The following is a 17,256-nucleotide window of genomic DNA, read 5'->3' as shown; positions in this document are numbered from 1 at the left end:
TTCAATATTTTCAATCTCTCTAGCCCTAGAAAGTCGTTCCTCGAGAAAATCACTAAGTGGCATAGTAGTATCAGGCATAGAGACAGTTTCATCATAAGTATCATGTATAACAGAAGTAGCATCATCAATAACATGCGACATATCAGAACGAATAGCAGAAGCAGGTTTAGGTGTCGCAAGCTTACTCATAACAGAAGGTGAATCAAGTGCAGAGCTAGATGGCAGTTCCTTACCTCCCCTCGTAGTTAAGGGATAAATTGTTGTCTTAGCGTCCTTCAAGTTCTTCATAGTGTCCAGCAGATATAAATCCCAAGTGACTCAAAGAATAGAGCTATGCTCCCCCGCAACGGCGTCAGAAATTAGTCTTGATAACCCACTAGTATAGGGGATCGCAACAGCTTTCGAGGGTAGAGTATTCAACCCAAATTTATTGATTCGACACAAGGGGAGCCAAAGAATATTCTCAAGTATTAGCAGCTGAGTTGTCAATTCAACCACACCTGGAAACTTAGTATCTGCAGTAAAGTGTTTAGTAGCAAAGTAATATGGTAGTGATGGTAACGGTAACAAAAGAGTAACGAAAGCAAAGTAATGTTTTTGGTATTTTGTAGTGATTGTAACAATAGAAACGAGAAAGTAAATAAGCGTAAACCAGTATATGGAAAGCTCGTAGGCATTGGATCAATGATGGATAATTATGGCGGATGTGGTTCATCATGTAACAATCATAACATAGGGTGACACAGAACTAGCTCCAATTCGTCAATGTAATGTAGGCATGTATTCCGAATATAGTTATACGTGCTTATGGAAAAGAACTTGCATGACACCTTTGTCCTACCCTCCCGTGGCAGCAGGGTCCTAATGGAAACTAAGGGATATTAAGGCCTCCTTTTAATATAGAACCGGAACAAAGCATTAGCACATACTGAATACATGAACTCCTCAAACTACGGTCATCACCGGTAAGTATCCCGATTATTGTCACTTCGGGGTTAACGGATCATAACACATAATAGGTGACTATATACTTGCAATATAGGATCTAGAACACTCATATATTGATGAAAACATAATAGGTTCAGATCTGAAATCATGGCACTCGGGCCCTAGTGACAAGCATTAAGCATAGCAAAGTCATAGCAACATCAATCTCAGAACATAGTGGATACTAGGGATCAAACCCTAACAAAACTAACTCGATTACATGATAAATCTCATCCAACCCATCACCGTCCAGCAAGCCTACGATGGAATTACTCACGCATGGCGGTGAACATCATGAAATTGGTGATGGAGGGTGGTTGATGATGACGGCGGTGTCGAATCCCCCTCTCCGGAGCCCCGAACGAACTCCAGATCAGCCCTCCTGAGAGGTTTTAGGGCTTGGCGGCGGCTCCGTATCGTAAAACATGATGATTTCCTCTCTCTTATTTTTTTCTCCCCGAAAGCAGTTATATAGAGTTGGAGTTGGAGTCGGGAGGTCTCCAGGGGGCGCACGTGGTAGGGGGCGCGCCCTAGGCCACCCTCGTGGCAAGGGTGTGGGCCCCCTGGTCTTCATCTTTGGCGAGGATTTTTTATTATTTATTGTAAGATATTCTGTGGAGTTTCAGGTCATTCCGAGAACTTTTGTTTTCTGCACATAAAACAACATCATGGCAATTCTGCTGAAAACAGCGTCAGTCCGGGTTAGTTCCATTCAAATCATACAAGTTAGAGTCCAAAACAAGGGCAAAAGTGTTTGGAAAAGTAGATACGACGGAGACGTATCAGCCACGAACTGCCGGGCTGTTCCCGAGCCCCCGGCAGTTCCAGCTAACGATCCTCATTGCGCCCGGCGGGGCTGCTCTTGCAGCCCGACCAATGAAATGGTGGAGTTGTTTGCCTCGTGCCCCTTCTCCTGGACCCCCCCCCCCTTCCGTGATCACTCTTCCCCTTTTAGTAGCTGCATATTCACCCTCCTCTTCAGCATTCCTCTTCTGCCCAAGAACCCTAGCTCCAAGCCCGTCGCCACTCCCTAATGCCCTGTTCTCCCTTCTAACCTTCTTGTACTTCTTTGGGGTGTACCCCTCCTTCCTTCCCTTCTTTCCTCCCACAGGACTAGATGACCCAATCTCCTCCCCCCCTTCAGTTCCTCCACAGCCATGGAATTGGCATGGCTGCCCCCATCTTGCACCACCTTCATAGCACTCATTCCTCTAGCATTTTCTTGTCAGCATTCTCCGGGATGCCTCCAAAGTTTAGCTTATTGGGGATGCCTCCTCCTCCTCTCCCGTCTTCCCTTCGACCTTCTGGTGGTCAGATTTGCGCCATGAGGAACTATCGCTGCGCGCCTTGCCCCCCGCCCTGCCAAACCCATACGCCCTGCTTCCCCCAAACCACTCCCGCTACCATTTGAGGGGTTCCTCCAACTCCTTCCTTCCTCACCACCCCGGCGTCTACCCATATCCGCTTTCAGCCATCTTCCAAACTGTGCTTTCTCTCCCTTCTTGAGCATCACCGAGCACCCTTTGTCAACATGCCCTAGCATACCACAGATGTAACAGAAGTCTGGTAGGTACTCGAGCTCAAAGCGACAGAATGGCCGCTCCTCCTCCTCACCCAGAATCTGCTTGACACCGTTCTCTTCATCACTCTCCGCCTCCTCATCCAGATAAACGCCCCTCATTAGAGGCTTATTGATCGGCATCCGCACCTTTATCCTCAAGAACCTGCCCATGGCCGACCCGTCTACCCCTGTATCCATCTCCACAAACTTCCCCACCAGATTTCCAATGTCTTCCGCCGTGTCCTCATCCATCTTTCCTAACGGCAACCCAAACACCCTGAACCAAATTGGCACCTCCTCAAACACATACTGATCAATCCGCTTGATAGGCACAAAGTCCACCATCACCACCAGATCATTGTCAAACATCCATGGGCCGTCCTCCAACGCTTTGCGTTTCCCCGACTCCTGCTTAAAGGTGAAGAGAAAAACATTGTCCCCCAACTCCTTGCAATCCACCCCCTTCAGCGGGCACCAGCAGCGCCCCAACGACAAGCAGATCGCGTCGGGGTGCGCCGGTCTCTCCGACAGGACCTTCCCCACAGCCTGGATCTCCATGTACGCCATCTTCTCCTTGGACGCCCAACGGATCTTCACCCCCTTCTGTTCCTTCTTTGAGAGCTGCAACTTCTCCATCAAACCCTCCACTCTCTCCATGGCGGCGGCTAACGGAAACCGGACCTGGAAACCCTAGGTGTGTGTTTTACGATCCCGTGCCCTAGGAGACACGAGAAAGGCCTTTAGTGGGGATGGAGGAGTCGCACAGGGAGCCCGCGCTCGCTGGAACGAGATCCCAGAGAGCAGGACCGGCGACGAGATCGGGAGACGACCACAGCCGCTGGGGAAGACATGAAGGAGTCCAATCGCATCCGCAATCGCCGGACGAAACAAAACCGTTACCACGTGGGGACGGACCTCTCACCATGAGGGAGTAGTTTTATATACAAGCATAGCTTGGATTCTCCCTTTAATTTGAACTCCAAAGCACGCCATATACAAATTTCTAGGCTATAAAATGTTGATCCACTTTATCAAATCAAGAAAACAAGAAAATCAGGATGTTTTTTTAACAGAATATAGACGCAAGCAGACCTCTATGAACGCGCGCACACACACCCTATTCCTATGAGCACCCCCGGCAGACTAAGCCGACACATCATCTTGAGATTTTATGAAGTCACTATATGTGCCTTTTAATCGCCGGGAAAGTCTCCTCCCACTGAACGCACATCATCGAATATACTAAAATAAATCTAGGATAAATGCGAGCACCAGGACTTGAACCACGGTGGGATGGGGATACCACTGTCCTCTAACCATCCAACTACATATTGGTTGGCAAAAAAGAAAAATCAGGATGTTCAACAGGAAGTTATGTACCTGTTTCATGTTGTACACGGTGGGGAAAAAAGCTGCCAAAATCATCCCCCCCTTGGCGACATTTTTTTTGCGAAATCATAGGCGACACAGAAATTAGTATCTCTGATGAAGTTTTTGCCCTTGAACATGGTATTATTTATGTTTATATTAAAGGGCCTTGGGTTTTATTTTCACCCCACCCTCGAAATACCAGGACCGGCCCTGGTTAGAGGGCACCTATTAGATATGCTCTAAGAGAAACACTAACCAACCCCCTATAACTGACTGGAGGAGTAAAAGTCAGGTTTTTCTCCACTAAACCGGAACGAGCCGAAGCCCTAAAGCATTTGGTGGAGTAACAAATCTACTCCGAGTGCCGCCGATGCTTAAATATACTCGACCTCGTGACCGCTGAGTAAAAAAATCTCCACTCCATCTCCCTCACTTACAACTGCCTCTGTCGCCCAATCCACTGTCCCCCCCTCCTGGCTGGCCAACCCACGCCCGTGAAACCCCAACATCTCCCACGTCCGCTCCAACGCGTCGGCGACAATGACCAGATCCGACCGCCGCCGCTCCCCATCGCCCATCCGCAGCGCTCGACCCATGGATCCACGCCGCGCCGGCGCATCCTCCTTCCTTGGCGCATCCCACATCCTTGACGTCCTACCTCCGCTGCCATCGGAGCCGAATTACATCAGTGTGCGGCAGTGCGCGTGGGTGCGTGGGTGACCGAGATTTACGACCGCGACACCAGCAAGCGCCATTGGCTTGGCTCCTTCCACTCTGATCAGCAGGTAGCGCACACATAGGCATTCAGTCGGTGAATCTGTACGGCGCCGCCAGGAAGCGCAACTTCCTCGGCGGCATGACGCCATTGGAGTTGGTGGACCCCCGTGTGGCCACCCGACGTGAGAGGCAGGAAGACCGGGAGGTCCATGAGCGTATTGTGGTGGAGCTCCGCCACCGCTACTCGGCATGTGTCAAGGCAGAGCGCCGTCTGTACGAGTACGCAGCAGGGAAAACAGAGGTCATCAACCTCTCCAGTGGCGACGACAACCCCAACCCTATGATCGGCGGGCTGAGCAAGGCAGACTAGAAGGAGGTCGAGACAAAATCGGACTAGTGATTAGTTTAAAGTTCTAATCTTAATTCGTTTAGTATGTTTTACGTACTACTTTTCTGTTAAATATTTTGAACTAGCACTGAATTTTGTTTGGGCGTGGCTAGAAATCAGTCAGTTGAATTTTTTTGAGGTCAGCTGATTCTTGAACCATTGGATGCGAAATCAATGGCCCACGGTCTTTATTCAACCTCTCGACGCATCTCCTTCCTTGAGCCGCCAGCCAACACCGGCCTAACCGCCAGCGCTCCCGCGCCACCTCACTGCACCCGCCCCTCCCATGCACTCTGAGCTTTTTCTCCGGCGAATCCCCACACCACCGCCCCACCACCACCCTAACCTGAACCCAAAGATAGACATTGGGGTGATGATAGCACTGATTTGTGTTTATGTGCCACTATTTTTTTTTGCTCCGTTAAATTTTAGGGTTCGGCCGTTTACTCTAAAATTTAGGAGACCAGGTAGAGTTCCTCTAAGTTGGCCAAGCCATCGCTGCAGACCAGTTTGGTTCAGGAACGCATGGGAAAAAATTGCGGGAAACTTTTAATATATTCATCAACTGTTAAGGTAGTATAGTACAAATGACGTCAGAAGTAAAAATTACATTCAGGTCCATAGACCATCCAACGATGACTACAAACACTTGCACTTGGGGAATTGCTAAACTCAATCTCCATATTCATCTTTTGTTAACCCCGGCCCCGATGTATGTTTTCCCATAGTTAATTCTTCCCGTCTTCTAGATGATCAGTTGGGTTATCCATATAACTAGATCATTGATGGCCCGCGTTGCCGCGCTCGTCTATTTTTACAACAAAATGGTAGTAGTTTACACAGATAGTTGTATATGTTTTTTCAAGTAGTAAGAGATGAATACCCGTTACTAATAGCATCCAGTTGAAAAAGCCCAAAGTCTTTCGTGTGATGTCTTTAATTCAAATATTCAAGTTCCTAGATGTGCTGGACACATAATATTGCTTTATCAAGGTGACAAACATGTCATATACTTTATCACTCTGACAATAGGTCGCAAACCCAAAGTTGTACTGCTAAAAGAATAACCGGGGTTGTGGAATTCTTTTGTCTGTATTTATTAATATATAGAATTTCATATCTTAAAGCAGTGTAGCATTGACGACACATTCAGCAATCGATGACCTTTTGAGCGAAGAAATCAGAAAACATATAACATGGTTAATATAATTAATGGCTCATGATTGGGCAATACACTTGATTTTTAGCACCATTTTCCTCGAGAGCATACAACAGTTTCACTGAACATTGGTCACTTCTCAGGAATCCTTGAACCCTGCAATACAACATTAGAGGAAAGAAAGGTGATTTAATACAATGATATGAATATCCTTGGCCAGAACTAAGACGACAATGTTTTGGACATCTAGTCACACAGAACAAGAGCATGCTGGTAGAGAAAATAACGATGTGTATTGCGGCATGCATCCATCTTGATGAAATTATGGTAGAAATATTAGAGGCAAAATTCACGACTGCATCTCAATAGTTTTATCCTTAGAAAAAGAACCAGGAAAGAAATCCTGAACCAAGAAAGCAAGTTCTCAACATGGTACGCAACCAATTTACATATAACACAGTGCATGTTAAGTAGTACTCGCTAATTAATATATTCATACTACAGCTTCGACTTCAATACGTGAATTTCAACACATGCAGAGCTGCCAAAAAGAAGTCAGCCAACATCTTAACTGTCATATATAAAACTTGCATAAAGTACTCGAACTGAGTCTAATCAATAGCAAGCTATCCAAAAGAATGCACACAATTAGTTGTGGTGTCTGCTGATCCAAAAAAGCAGAAGGAACTTCTCCATGGAGCAAACACTATCGGCTTTCAGCTAGCCAAAATGGCATGGATATTGGAATGGAAGTATTAATACACAAAAGGGTGCGTTGAACATTAACTGCAAAAATGTAGACCACTTCAAGCATTAAACTTGCATGAATCCCAAGGAAATGTAACAACTGTTTATTCTAAAATATAATGTAAGAAAAAGAACATTCCAGAAATGAAAGGCCCGGAAAATATTGAACACACTCATCTAAAGATTTTAAGGGTCAAGGGGACCTCCATTCTGAATAATAGTGCATGCTTTGTTTTCTTGCCATTCAACTTAGTATTGTTTCCTACAAATAGGGAATAAGGGAAATAAGCATAAAGTAAATAGAAATACATCACAACACACATTTCTGAAAGTAAAAATACTATGTCGTTGGACTGATCAAATTGATAAAAACACCATATTGGTATTTCAGAGATAATTAGATTGCAGCATGGAAGGATTCCTGTAAGAAGACAATTTTCATTGACAATAAACTCAAGAATAAAATTTTGACAAACAAGGGAAGCTCTCTTAGTTGTGACATGTTCTTGTCTACATGATGCAAATATCGATTTCCCCCTATTATTTTTCATGATACTTCCACAAAGAACCAAAGTGTTACATTTTCTTCTCAAAGGATACCATGTCATAATTAAGGAGAGGGTTCCGTAGAGATTAAAATAGGGAGCGGACACCAATAAGACGAACTTTGTACCCGGTGAAGCCATATCTTTTGGAGATAATTGACAGATGAAGCATTTGATGTATTAGAGAAAATAATCAGCATACCTCCAGTGTAGTTGCACTTTGGTTCAATGCAAACAAAATGATTTCTGTTGGGCTTGGATTCTTGTTGCACGTTTTGATGACATTAACAACCTCCTGCTGCTAGCTTTAACAGTGTAAGTAACAATAGATTGCATATTGTCTCCCTAATAGTCAGGGATGACTGCGTAGAGAATTGGGTAAGAAAATCAAAGAAAATATGTACAACTGACAAGATTCTCATTTGGCTAAATAAAATTCAGTTACTCAAGTTTAAAAACTTCCGGTTCAGATTTCCGTAGATGTAGAAAGTTGGTGTGTGCAAGTGAAAGAACCTGCCCGGCAAAAGCGACGCACACCCTCAGCACGTCTCAACAGAGATCCCCAACCAAAACTTCCCTGACGTCCGCGTGTACCGTCGGCCAGGTGCTCGATGCTGAATCGGGATCGAGCAATCCCCATCACCTGCAATCATCACAGAAATCGTGCAGCCTAAAAACATGGATGGTAAAATGTGTAAGGATAAGGTGTGGAGTAATTACATGTCGATCGGAACGTCATTTTAGATTATGAACTATTGACCAAAAATATTCCCAGTACCAAAGCTCCAGGATATGCTCAAATCAGTCAAGTACAGCCAGCATAAACATAACCTGTACGTAGAATTTTTTGTATGAGAGGAAACCTACCCGAGAAACATGCTGGAAGATGTGGTACCGAGAGTGGAAAGGGTTAGCGAAGACTGGCAGGGATGGAAGCATATATAGATCACCCACCATGAATATTGGCTGAGAAACTGAAGTATGATTGCATCTATCAAGTCTCAATGGAGCAGTTTTGATTAGCTGAAGCGTTGGCCTTCATCCCCGCGTCCCCTCGCTTTCTCAATCAGAGCCTGATCGACGGCATCGGCTGGATCCCCTCTCGCGTGACGACTCGATCCCCTCGCACACGATCGCCCGCATCGGCTGGACCGATCGACCACATCGCCTGCATCACACGCGCCTCGATCGACCCCCTCTGTCAGCGATGACCTATCTGGCCGACAAACCCGCTCTTCCTCTGTTGAGCGCTCTTTTTTTCTGAAGACGGGGACGGAAGGACAATGACAGATCACTCTGGACCACGGGCGGTAGCTAATTGGGCTGTAGAAATGACCCAGTTAACCAGAGGGCTCCGTTTTTTCTCCTGGAGCAGCAGCCCATTAGGACAGCTGGGCCAGGAATTCTTCACAGCGCTGGAGATTGATAGACACAGCACATCCAACGTCCAGAAACGCCCTAATCTCTAGAACGGACGGCCAAAAATGGAGGGCGCGTGAGAGGGCTGGGTTTAGGCTCAGTTATACTGTCCTAAATATGATTGCTAGTTAATGGACAAATCCAACCTGGCTGGCCCGACTTGAGTCAATAATCAGGGCTCCATTGTCGCAAAAAAAAAAAAATCATGGCTCCATTGAGCTGCACCAACTGGGCGCGTACGTCCGACCGAGATATGCTCATGGCACCATCATTCCCCGACACCCACCACGTACAAAACGTTTGTTTAACACGACGACATTCATGACGTGATGCCCACGCGCATGCGGCCAACACGCACGTACGCATAAGAAGAAGCTCATCCATCGTCTGGCATTAAAATTCCCCGGTCTCTGGCGCGCGTTTCTTCTAAATTCACTCGGTGACGACGACCCTACTAATCTACTTCCGCGCATGTTTCACGATAGCTGTTGATTAGCTTGGTTTTAACTCATGATTACGCACACAACCACCCACCCACTTGCATGCATACTCTATATAGCACCCAACTAACCCAGAAGCACAGTCCATGATGCCCTATTGACCTAGTTAACTCTCCATCAAGTTAGAAGCCATTGGAGGCAACCAGCTCACATGCATGCTACATACAGCTCGGATCGGATCAATTCGGATCGTGCAAGAAGCTAGCTAGCACCAAGTAGCTACTAACGACTAAGCTCAGCTAAGCTAAGCTAGGGGAGGAGAAAAGAGCAGAGCAGAGATCTAGATCGGCGAGCGCTAGCTAGCTCGATGGCGTTGGCGCAGCTGCAGGCGCAGGCGCGGTTCGTGGGGGTGGCTGCCACGAACGCCGGCGTGGAGCTGGAGCTGGACGACCACCAGTCGCGGTGGGTGAGCCAGGTGCGGCGGCGGATGGAGGCCGGGGCGGAGGAGCTGGGCGCCGTGGCCAAGGTCTTCGACGTGCCGCGGCTGCTGCGGGCGACCAAGCCCGAGGCGTACTCGCCGCAGCACTTCGCCCTGGGGCCCTACCACTACCAGCGGACTGAGCTCAGGGACATGGAGCGCTACAAGCTCGCCGCAGCCAAGCGCGCCGAGAAGCTCTTCACCGGCGACCGCAGGTTCGACGACCTCGTGCAAAAGTTTGTCAAGATGCAGGAGATGATCCGGACCCCCTACAACAGGTACCGTACGTATACTTTTTTTTTCCTTTTTCTTTTTATTAAACTGTACTAACGAGCTACTCGTCTCATTAAGGGTTGGCTCATTAAACTTGTGCTCGTTAAGACTCGACTCGTTAAGCTCGTTAAAATTAACAAGCAAAAAAATCTCTGATTGCTCTGTCCGTTCTAACCTCATTAAGCTCGCGAGCGCTCGTAAGTACTTGTTAACAAGAATTGGGATTGTCTCCCATGGGCTAGGTCGGATTGAGTAGATGGTATAGATATGTTGAGGTGCCAAAAAATGTTGCCACTTATAACAAAAAAAATGTGGTCTGTTGTATATCAGTGAGCTTAACGAGCTGTTCATAAAACTAGCTAGTCTCATTAAGCTTGTTAAGTTTAATGAGCTGAAACATGTGCTTTTTTTCTCATAAAAAAGTGAGCAGCAAGCTTAACGAACCAAGCTACCGAGCATTCATTAAGCTCGTGAGCTACAAGCTTTTGGTCCGGCCCTAATTATACACATCCATCTGCCTCATCTCTCTTAGGGGTTATCTTTTATAATCAAGCACTCGCCAAATTAATTCTCTGCGTTATTATTCTGTGTTATTTAAGAACCATGCATGAGTTTTAAACTTCACACATGAGTGCTATCTTCTCTTGTGCTGCCTGAAATTGAAATGCCAAGTGAGGGTCTACTTTTGCCTTGAATGTTTCTTAAAGGCATGCTGCTGAGAACTTGACAACGCAATGATAAGCACAGTAATTTGACATTTCCGGCAGGCGATCACAAAATCGGTGTCATGTAGCTTTCACGAAACACTTATCCTCAATGATATTCTGTAATCTAGCGTTGTACTATTTGATAGGCAAATATAAAATAGGAACCTTTTTTTATATAGAGGATTGCAACTTGCACTCCCAAACAATAAAATAATAATAATAAAATACCATTCAAACTGACGACATGGACGTATACACAGACAGAACATAATACTTTCAATGTTTAACTAGCATTATCCAGTTACTTCTGCAAGCTAGCCACCCAAAAACAAAATGGCAGTGGCACCTTTTTTCGGAAAGTAGGTTAAACCTCCTGCCTGCATCATTACGATGCATACATTCATTTTATTAATAATTAATCAGAGTATTGAACAATTGCAACTATGATTGAATACTACAATATAAATGAAACAAACATCTACTACACTACTTTTTGCAGAACAACGTCTTCAAGAAGAAGTAATTAAGCGCCCTCGTGCCACCCTTGCCATATCCGGCCAAAAACGTCCAAGACAAGGATTTTTATCCTATTTGGCGAGACCAACCACTGAATGCCAACACACATGCAAGGAGACAACACTTTCAACAAGGTAATGACACAAGTTCATCGCTGCTGAGCCCAACCAATCAAGGCCAAAACAAGAGTTTTCACACCAGACATGAAACAATGTTCTAGCCATTATGTTGAAGACGGATCGTCCAATAATCATGCTAGCTTGTACTTTGCGCTAGGCCGGGATGTCACTAGCCGATCGATGGTAGATGTTCCCATCATTGACCACTGCCCCAACCGTAGGTGGTCGCTCCTGACTCAGTGTGAATGTTGTCACAGCCACTCCACACCTACATCGTTTACCAAATCTATGACTATCATCATCTCATTAGGATTCTAGATGTTTATATTTGTTTCAGTTTCTTCAATCTAATGCACTATGTTTAGTCAATCAATAAAATCAAACTGAGGCAGCCGTATATAGTTGCAACATCTATCAAATTTTTGAATCATGATCTCATTAGGATTCTTGATTTTTGTGTTTATTTCAGTTTCTTCAATCTGATGCACCATGCTTGTCAATAACTCGGATAGCCTATTAATTTTTTTGACTTGTTCCATGAACCTAATAACGTAAACCACATTGCAGTTTTTTTAGCATGGTCGTAATTTTATCTCTGAGCTTTGTTCTGTTTTCATTGCAATTTTTTTTGTTTCATATTGATTTTCTGGGAGTCTTGTGAACCTATAAGAGAGGTAAGATATCATTGCAAGCTTTATACATAAGCAACAAATTATATGCAAGATAAACGCAAGAAATTATTTGTGTGCTAGCAAGGTAAATACAACAACTAAAACGACGAGCAACTGATTTAGTTAAATTCATAACTAGAAATAGAACCAAGTAAAGTGGTTAGTTAAATTCATGAAGAAAACATTCCCAATGCTCTGGTTGAAAAAAAATGTTGTTCCAAAAGGACTAATTTTAAAAGCAATTTGGAATGTTGATTTTGTTATTTTTACCTAGACCTCCATGAACGTGATTTGGAATCACAAAAAAATTTGCAATGAGGAAGGAAACTAAGCAATGTTTGCCTTCAAAAGAAAATTGAAAAACTTTTGAATTTTTTTATTTGTTTCGATTTTACTATTTATGAAGGAGCATTTGAGTTGGGATTTTTTTTTGGCGAGAGTACTTCAAAGGTGCATCTTATTTTCATAGAAGGCGGCAAAAGTCTTGAACTCGGGATTCCTTCCTTGCGTCCGTCTCTTTCCAGCCACTGCATGACCAAAGAAGCGTGCATTCATTGGATCCATATTCCATATTGCATGGGTGAATGCGGGCATGGATTTTTTCTAACGCATGCGTGCCCAACGCATATCTCTTCCACACATCTAGCATGCACGTCAAATCAACATGCAGGCAGGTCCCACAAAGATTCCCTGTATTCTAGTGTATATGAGTTTTTCTTGTGACATTCTCTCTCCCCCGTATTGCATATACATCTAGCGTCAAATCAACACCAGACTGGCACAAGGAATCTCTTTGTTTCCACTGTACAATTTCAATTTTAAACTACAGCTACGCGAGAGACAGATGGGCTTCGATGGCTAATGGACCATTAAATTACATGCTTAATGAATGATTAATCGTGTGTCTAACTATCTGTGATTAATAGTTTATTGTCAGAAACTTATTGTCAGAAAAAAACCAATGAAATTAGTTACTGGATAATAACAAGGGAATTTTTAGATGGGTGTCGAGAACTCTATTTGAAATCCCACAGAACTTAATAAAATACAAAGTAATTATTAGCCATGGCAAAGTTTTCTCTAAAGTTCTTTTGATTTTTATGGCAAAGTTCGGATACCGTGTTAACAAAGTCACCTCCTGTTCAATAAAAATCTTCAACTGAGCAACAAAGAACTTTATGTTGACCGTCCAAGAACTTGACTTAGACAATTAAAGAAAGTCCTTCGGATTTTTTGATAAAGTTCTTCTGAAAATATTCATGTATTGTTAGTATGATTCTTGAGAAATATTTGCAAACTAAATTATTATGTTTCATGTACAAAACTAAGGCAATAATAATTACAGTGACCAAACAGTTCAGAGATAGCATTAGAAAAAGGTCCTCGTTTCTTCCACTAGTTCAGGTAACGATTACAAGATACACATTCAGATCAATAAAAAATTTCCTGAGTATGGAGAGGGACAAAACAAGTGCAGTCTTCTATCCCAAAACTGCAGGAGAGGAAACAGAATAAGATCAATCAATATTCCTAAACTTGCTGAATGAAAAATACATCGGATAGAAGCCACTATCGCACGCGAACCCAGATGCATCTGAAAAGATTGAGAAAAGAATAAAAATCTTGTTTAAGAAAAAACAAGGAGAGGAATCACTGCTACCTAAACTTTTCAAGGAAGACGACGGGGAAGATGAGGAGGAGCTCTAGACTCCTCACTGTGCCTTGCCGCCGAGCCGCTGGACTCTAGATCTGGCCACAACCGAACTGCTCACGGTGGTGATGATGCTGCTCGTGGTTCGTTGATGCCCAACATCCTCTCACCACCTCCCACCATGGCGATGAGGCAGCCACGCTGCTCCATCTTACCTCGATGGCGGATCTGGCGAAAGAGGCAGCAGGGCGTGGGCGGAGGACAATCGACTACCCGTGAGAAGCACGTCTCAGGAGAGGGAAGGGGGCCATGGAGGAGGAGTAACCCGGCGATGCGTGGCCATGGCGAGGGAGGAGGGAGCCGGCCGCGAGCCGGATTCGACAGACACAGGATGGGGAACGAGAGAGAGAAGGAATGAGGTATGGGGAACGGCCGAACGAGAGAGATACGATGTGACCTGTATTCCTGCCGTCGTGCCGCGTATAGCGCTGAGAAAATAAGAATATGGGTTGTTGGGTGGAATCAGGTGGGGCATGCTCGTGTGGATCCACATGATACAGCGACGAAGACGATTCGAGTTGCGCGCGCAACCAGTTAGGCATAGACATATTCGGGTGAATGCTTCCCTGCATGCATGCGTGAAACAGATACATGCGTGCATTCTTTATATGTTTAGCATTATTGATGTTTTATTAAGGCAAAAGCGCGTTCAATATAAGATGTCATGAAAGTTAATACTATCACTGATCATGTATACGTACAAATACAATGAATGTAGGTTCCTTGAGTTGAATGGGCAGACGCTGGCATGGATGATGGCCATCGACACGTGCTTCCTCCTCGACTTCCTCGAGAGCTACCACGTCGACGGGGCCACCGACATGGTGTCCTCCGCCACCAACTGGATCAACGCCATGGTGCGCGACGCCATGATGCTCGAGAACCAGATCCCGCTCTTCCTCTTCGCGGGCGCGCTCCAGCTCCGCCACGCCTCCGAGGAGGCCGCCGCCGACGCCATGCACGCCGTCCTGGACCGCTTCATCAGGGAGGTGTGCCCCATCAAGACCACCGCGCTTGCCATCGCCGGCGACATCGCCAAGCACGCGCACCTGCTGGAGCTCCTCTACCACTTTCTCGTGCCCGCCTCGGCCGTCTTCGCGGAGGACGCCGCGGAGCTCCCGCCGCTGGTCCCAGAGGAGGTTCTCTCCCTCGACGCGCTCGAGCAGCAGATTCCGGACTACGACAAGGTGAAGCAGGCGTGCATGCAGGTGTCCAGCTTGGACGTGGCGCCTGTGCGGTTCATCAAGAAGAACCTCATCTCCAAGCCGATGAGCGCGGCTTCGAGCCTCCCGGGGATGATCATGCGCAAGGTGCCGCTGCTGTCGGCGATGGCGCCGCTGCTCGGGAAGTTCATGGCTTCGACGGACGTCGAGGCGCGGCTCAAGGGCGTGAACTTGTCCACCATAATCAACTCGCCGCTGGCGCAGGAGATCATGATCCCGTCGGTGGCGCAGCTGGCCGCGTGCGGCGTGCGGTTCATGCCGGCTCCAGAGGGCATGGCAGGGATCGGCTTCGACGCGGCCACGGCGACGCTGACCCTGCCGGTCCTCCACCTCGACAGCAACACGGAGGTGATCCTCCGCAACCTGGTGGCATACGAGACGGCCGCCGTGCGCGGGCCGCTCGTGCTGGCGCGGTACACGGAGCTGATGAACGGCATCATCGACACCCCCAAGGACGTGAAGATCTTGAGAGAGTGTGGGATCATCTTCAACACCATGAAGAGCGACAAGGAGGCCGCGGACATGTGGAACGGGATGTGCCGGGCAGTGCGGCCGAGCAAGGTGCCGCTGCTGGACAGCGTGATCAGGGACGTCAACGCGCACCGGAACCGGAGGGCGGCCGTGAAAGCGAGAAGGTTTCTCAAGCGCTACGTGTTCAGGTCGTGGAGGCTGCTCACGCTGCTCGCCGCCGTCGTGCTGCTGCTCATGACGGCGCTGCAGACATTCTGCACCGTCTACGACTGCAAGCGCTGGTTCGGCGGCATACTGGAACTGCCGCAGATAACGCCCGGAGGAGGGCAGTAGCATGCATGTGTGTACAATACATTGCAGTAGGTTGCACATGTGACTATATATATTCAGTAAATCAGTGGTTCTATATCATCAGTACTGAGATAGTGAAAACGAATACTTTCTGCTACGCACTGTAGTTAAGATAATTTGAATGGCCGAAAATTGTTTTCCTCGTGAAAGGCGTCACTAATAAGGAAATGCTTATAGATAGAAATTTAATAGTAGCGTTGGTTATAGGCACAACGCTACTGATACTTAGTAGTAGCGCTGTTTGACACCGAACGCTACAAGTACAACAATAGCAGTAGCGATGGGACCTTTTGCAGCGCTACTGCTAAGTAGTCCCATGGCCACCCGCAGGTACTACACATAGTAGTAGCGGTCGGCTGGAACCAGCGCTACTACTAGAGACATAGCAGTAGCACTGGGCCACCAGCCAACCTCTACCGCTAAGTCTATACGGTGGGCTGAACTTAGCAGTAGCGCTTGTGACGAACCAACGCTACTGCTAATGCTACCTTATCCTCTTCCCCCGCCGGCCCGATCACTCTCACTCTCACACTCTCATCGTCCAACCCCCGTTGTCGCTGCCCGCTGCCGTCGTCGCGCCGCCGCCGCCGCCCACTATTGTCGTCGCCGCCTCTTCCTTCCTCATCGGTAAGCCGCCTCCCTCCTTCCCTCCTCCTGCTCTCTCCTTTCTCCTCCTCTCCTCCCTCCTTCCCTCTTGCTCTCTCCTTTCTTCTCCCTCCTCTCCCTCCTCGGTCGGCCGCCCTCCTCCTCTCTCTCCTTCCTTCCTCCCCCTCCTCCTCCTCTCTCTCCTCCCTCCCTCCTCCCTCCTACCTCCCTCCTCCCTCTGTTCTTGTAGATTGTAGGTTCTTTTTTAATGTTTTTCAAATAGAATAGAATGTAGATAGATGGATGGACGGACGGATGGATGGATGTTAGGGCTAGAACTAGGGTATTTTTAGTAAATGTATAGGTCTTTTCAATTTTTAGGGTTAGAACAAGGTATTTTTAGTAAATGTTAGGGCTAGAACTAGGATGTTTTTAGTAAGTGTTTAATAGAAATAGTTTATTTAGGAAGTGGTTAATAGAACTAGTTTATTTATAGTAAGTAGTTAATAGAACTAGTTTATTTATAATAAGTGGTTAATAGAACTAATTTATTTATAGTAAGTGCTTAATAGACTAGTGAATAGGTTTTTTGAATATACAAAAGTTTTATTAATAGAAAATTTTAGTAATATAACTTTTTAGGTATAGAAAATTTTCAATTATAGAAATCTATTGAAATGCTATATGAGAAATTTTTAGGTATCAAATTTAATAAGAAAAATTTTTAGTAAGAAAATTTAGGTATAGAAATTTTTTGTAATTTTGTTTTTCAATATAGAAATGTATTGGAAAATTTAATTATTTTTATGTCATAATC

General features: G+C 46.0%; 1 protein-coding gene across 1 annotated transcript; it reads left to right on the top strand.

The window, feature by feature from the left end:
- Positions 1–9,485: 9,485 nt before the first annotated feature.
- On the top strand, positions 9,486–15,951 carry LOC125517481 (putative UPF0481 protein At3g02645). Its single transcript, XM_048682683.1, has 2 exons — positions 9,486–10,090; positions 14,528–15,951. The coding sequence occupies exons 1-2, from the start codon at positions 9,702–9,704 to the stop codon at positions 15,834–15,836; spliced, it is 1,698 nt and encodes a 565-aa protein (XP_048538640.1). The 5' UTR covers positions 9,486–9,701; the 3' UTR covers positions 15,837–15,951.
- The last annotated feature ends 1,305 nt before the right edge of the window (positions 15,952–17,256 follow it).

Source organism: Triticum urartu, chromosome 6, assembly GCF_003073215.2.
Source record: "Triticum urartu cultivar G1812 chromosome 6, Tu2.1, whole genome shotgun sequence".
In the NCBI taxonomy this organism is placed as follows: domain Eukaryota; kingdom Viridiplantae; phylum Streptophyta; class Magnoliopsida; order Poales; family Poaceae; genus Triticum; species Triticum urartu.
This window is presented reverse-complemented; position numbering and strand designations above follow the sequence as displayed.

Bases quoted from the DNA above. Each gene is read 5' to 3' on its own strand.
- LOC125517481 (XM_048682683.1), top strand. From the start codon at position 9,702: ATGGCGTTGGCGCAGCTGCAGGCGCAGGCGCGGTTCGTGGGGGTGGCT. The intron at 10,091-14,527 runs GTACCGTACGTA...CAATGAATGTAG, and splicing joins ATCCGGACCCCCTACAACAG to GTTCCTTGAGTTGAATGGGC.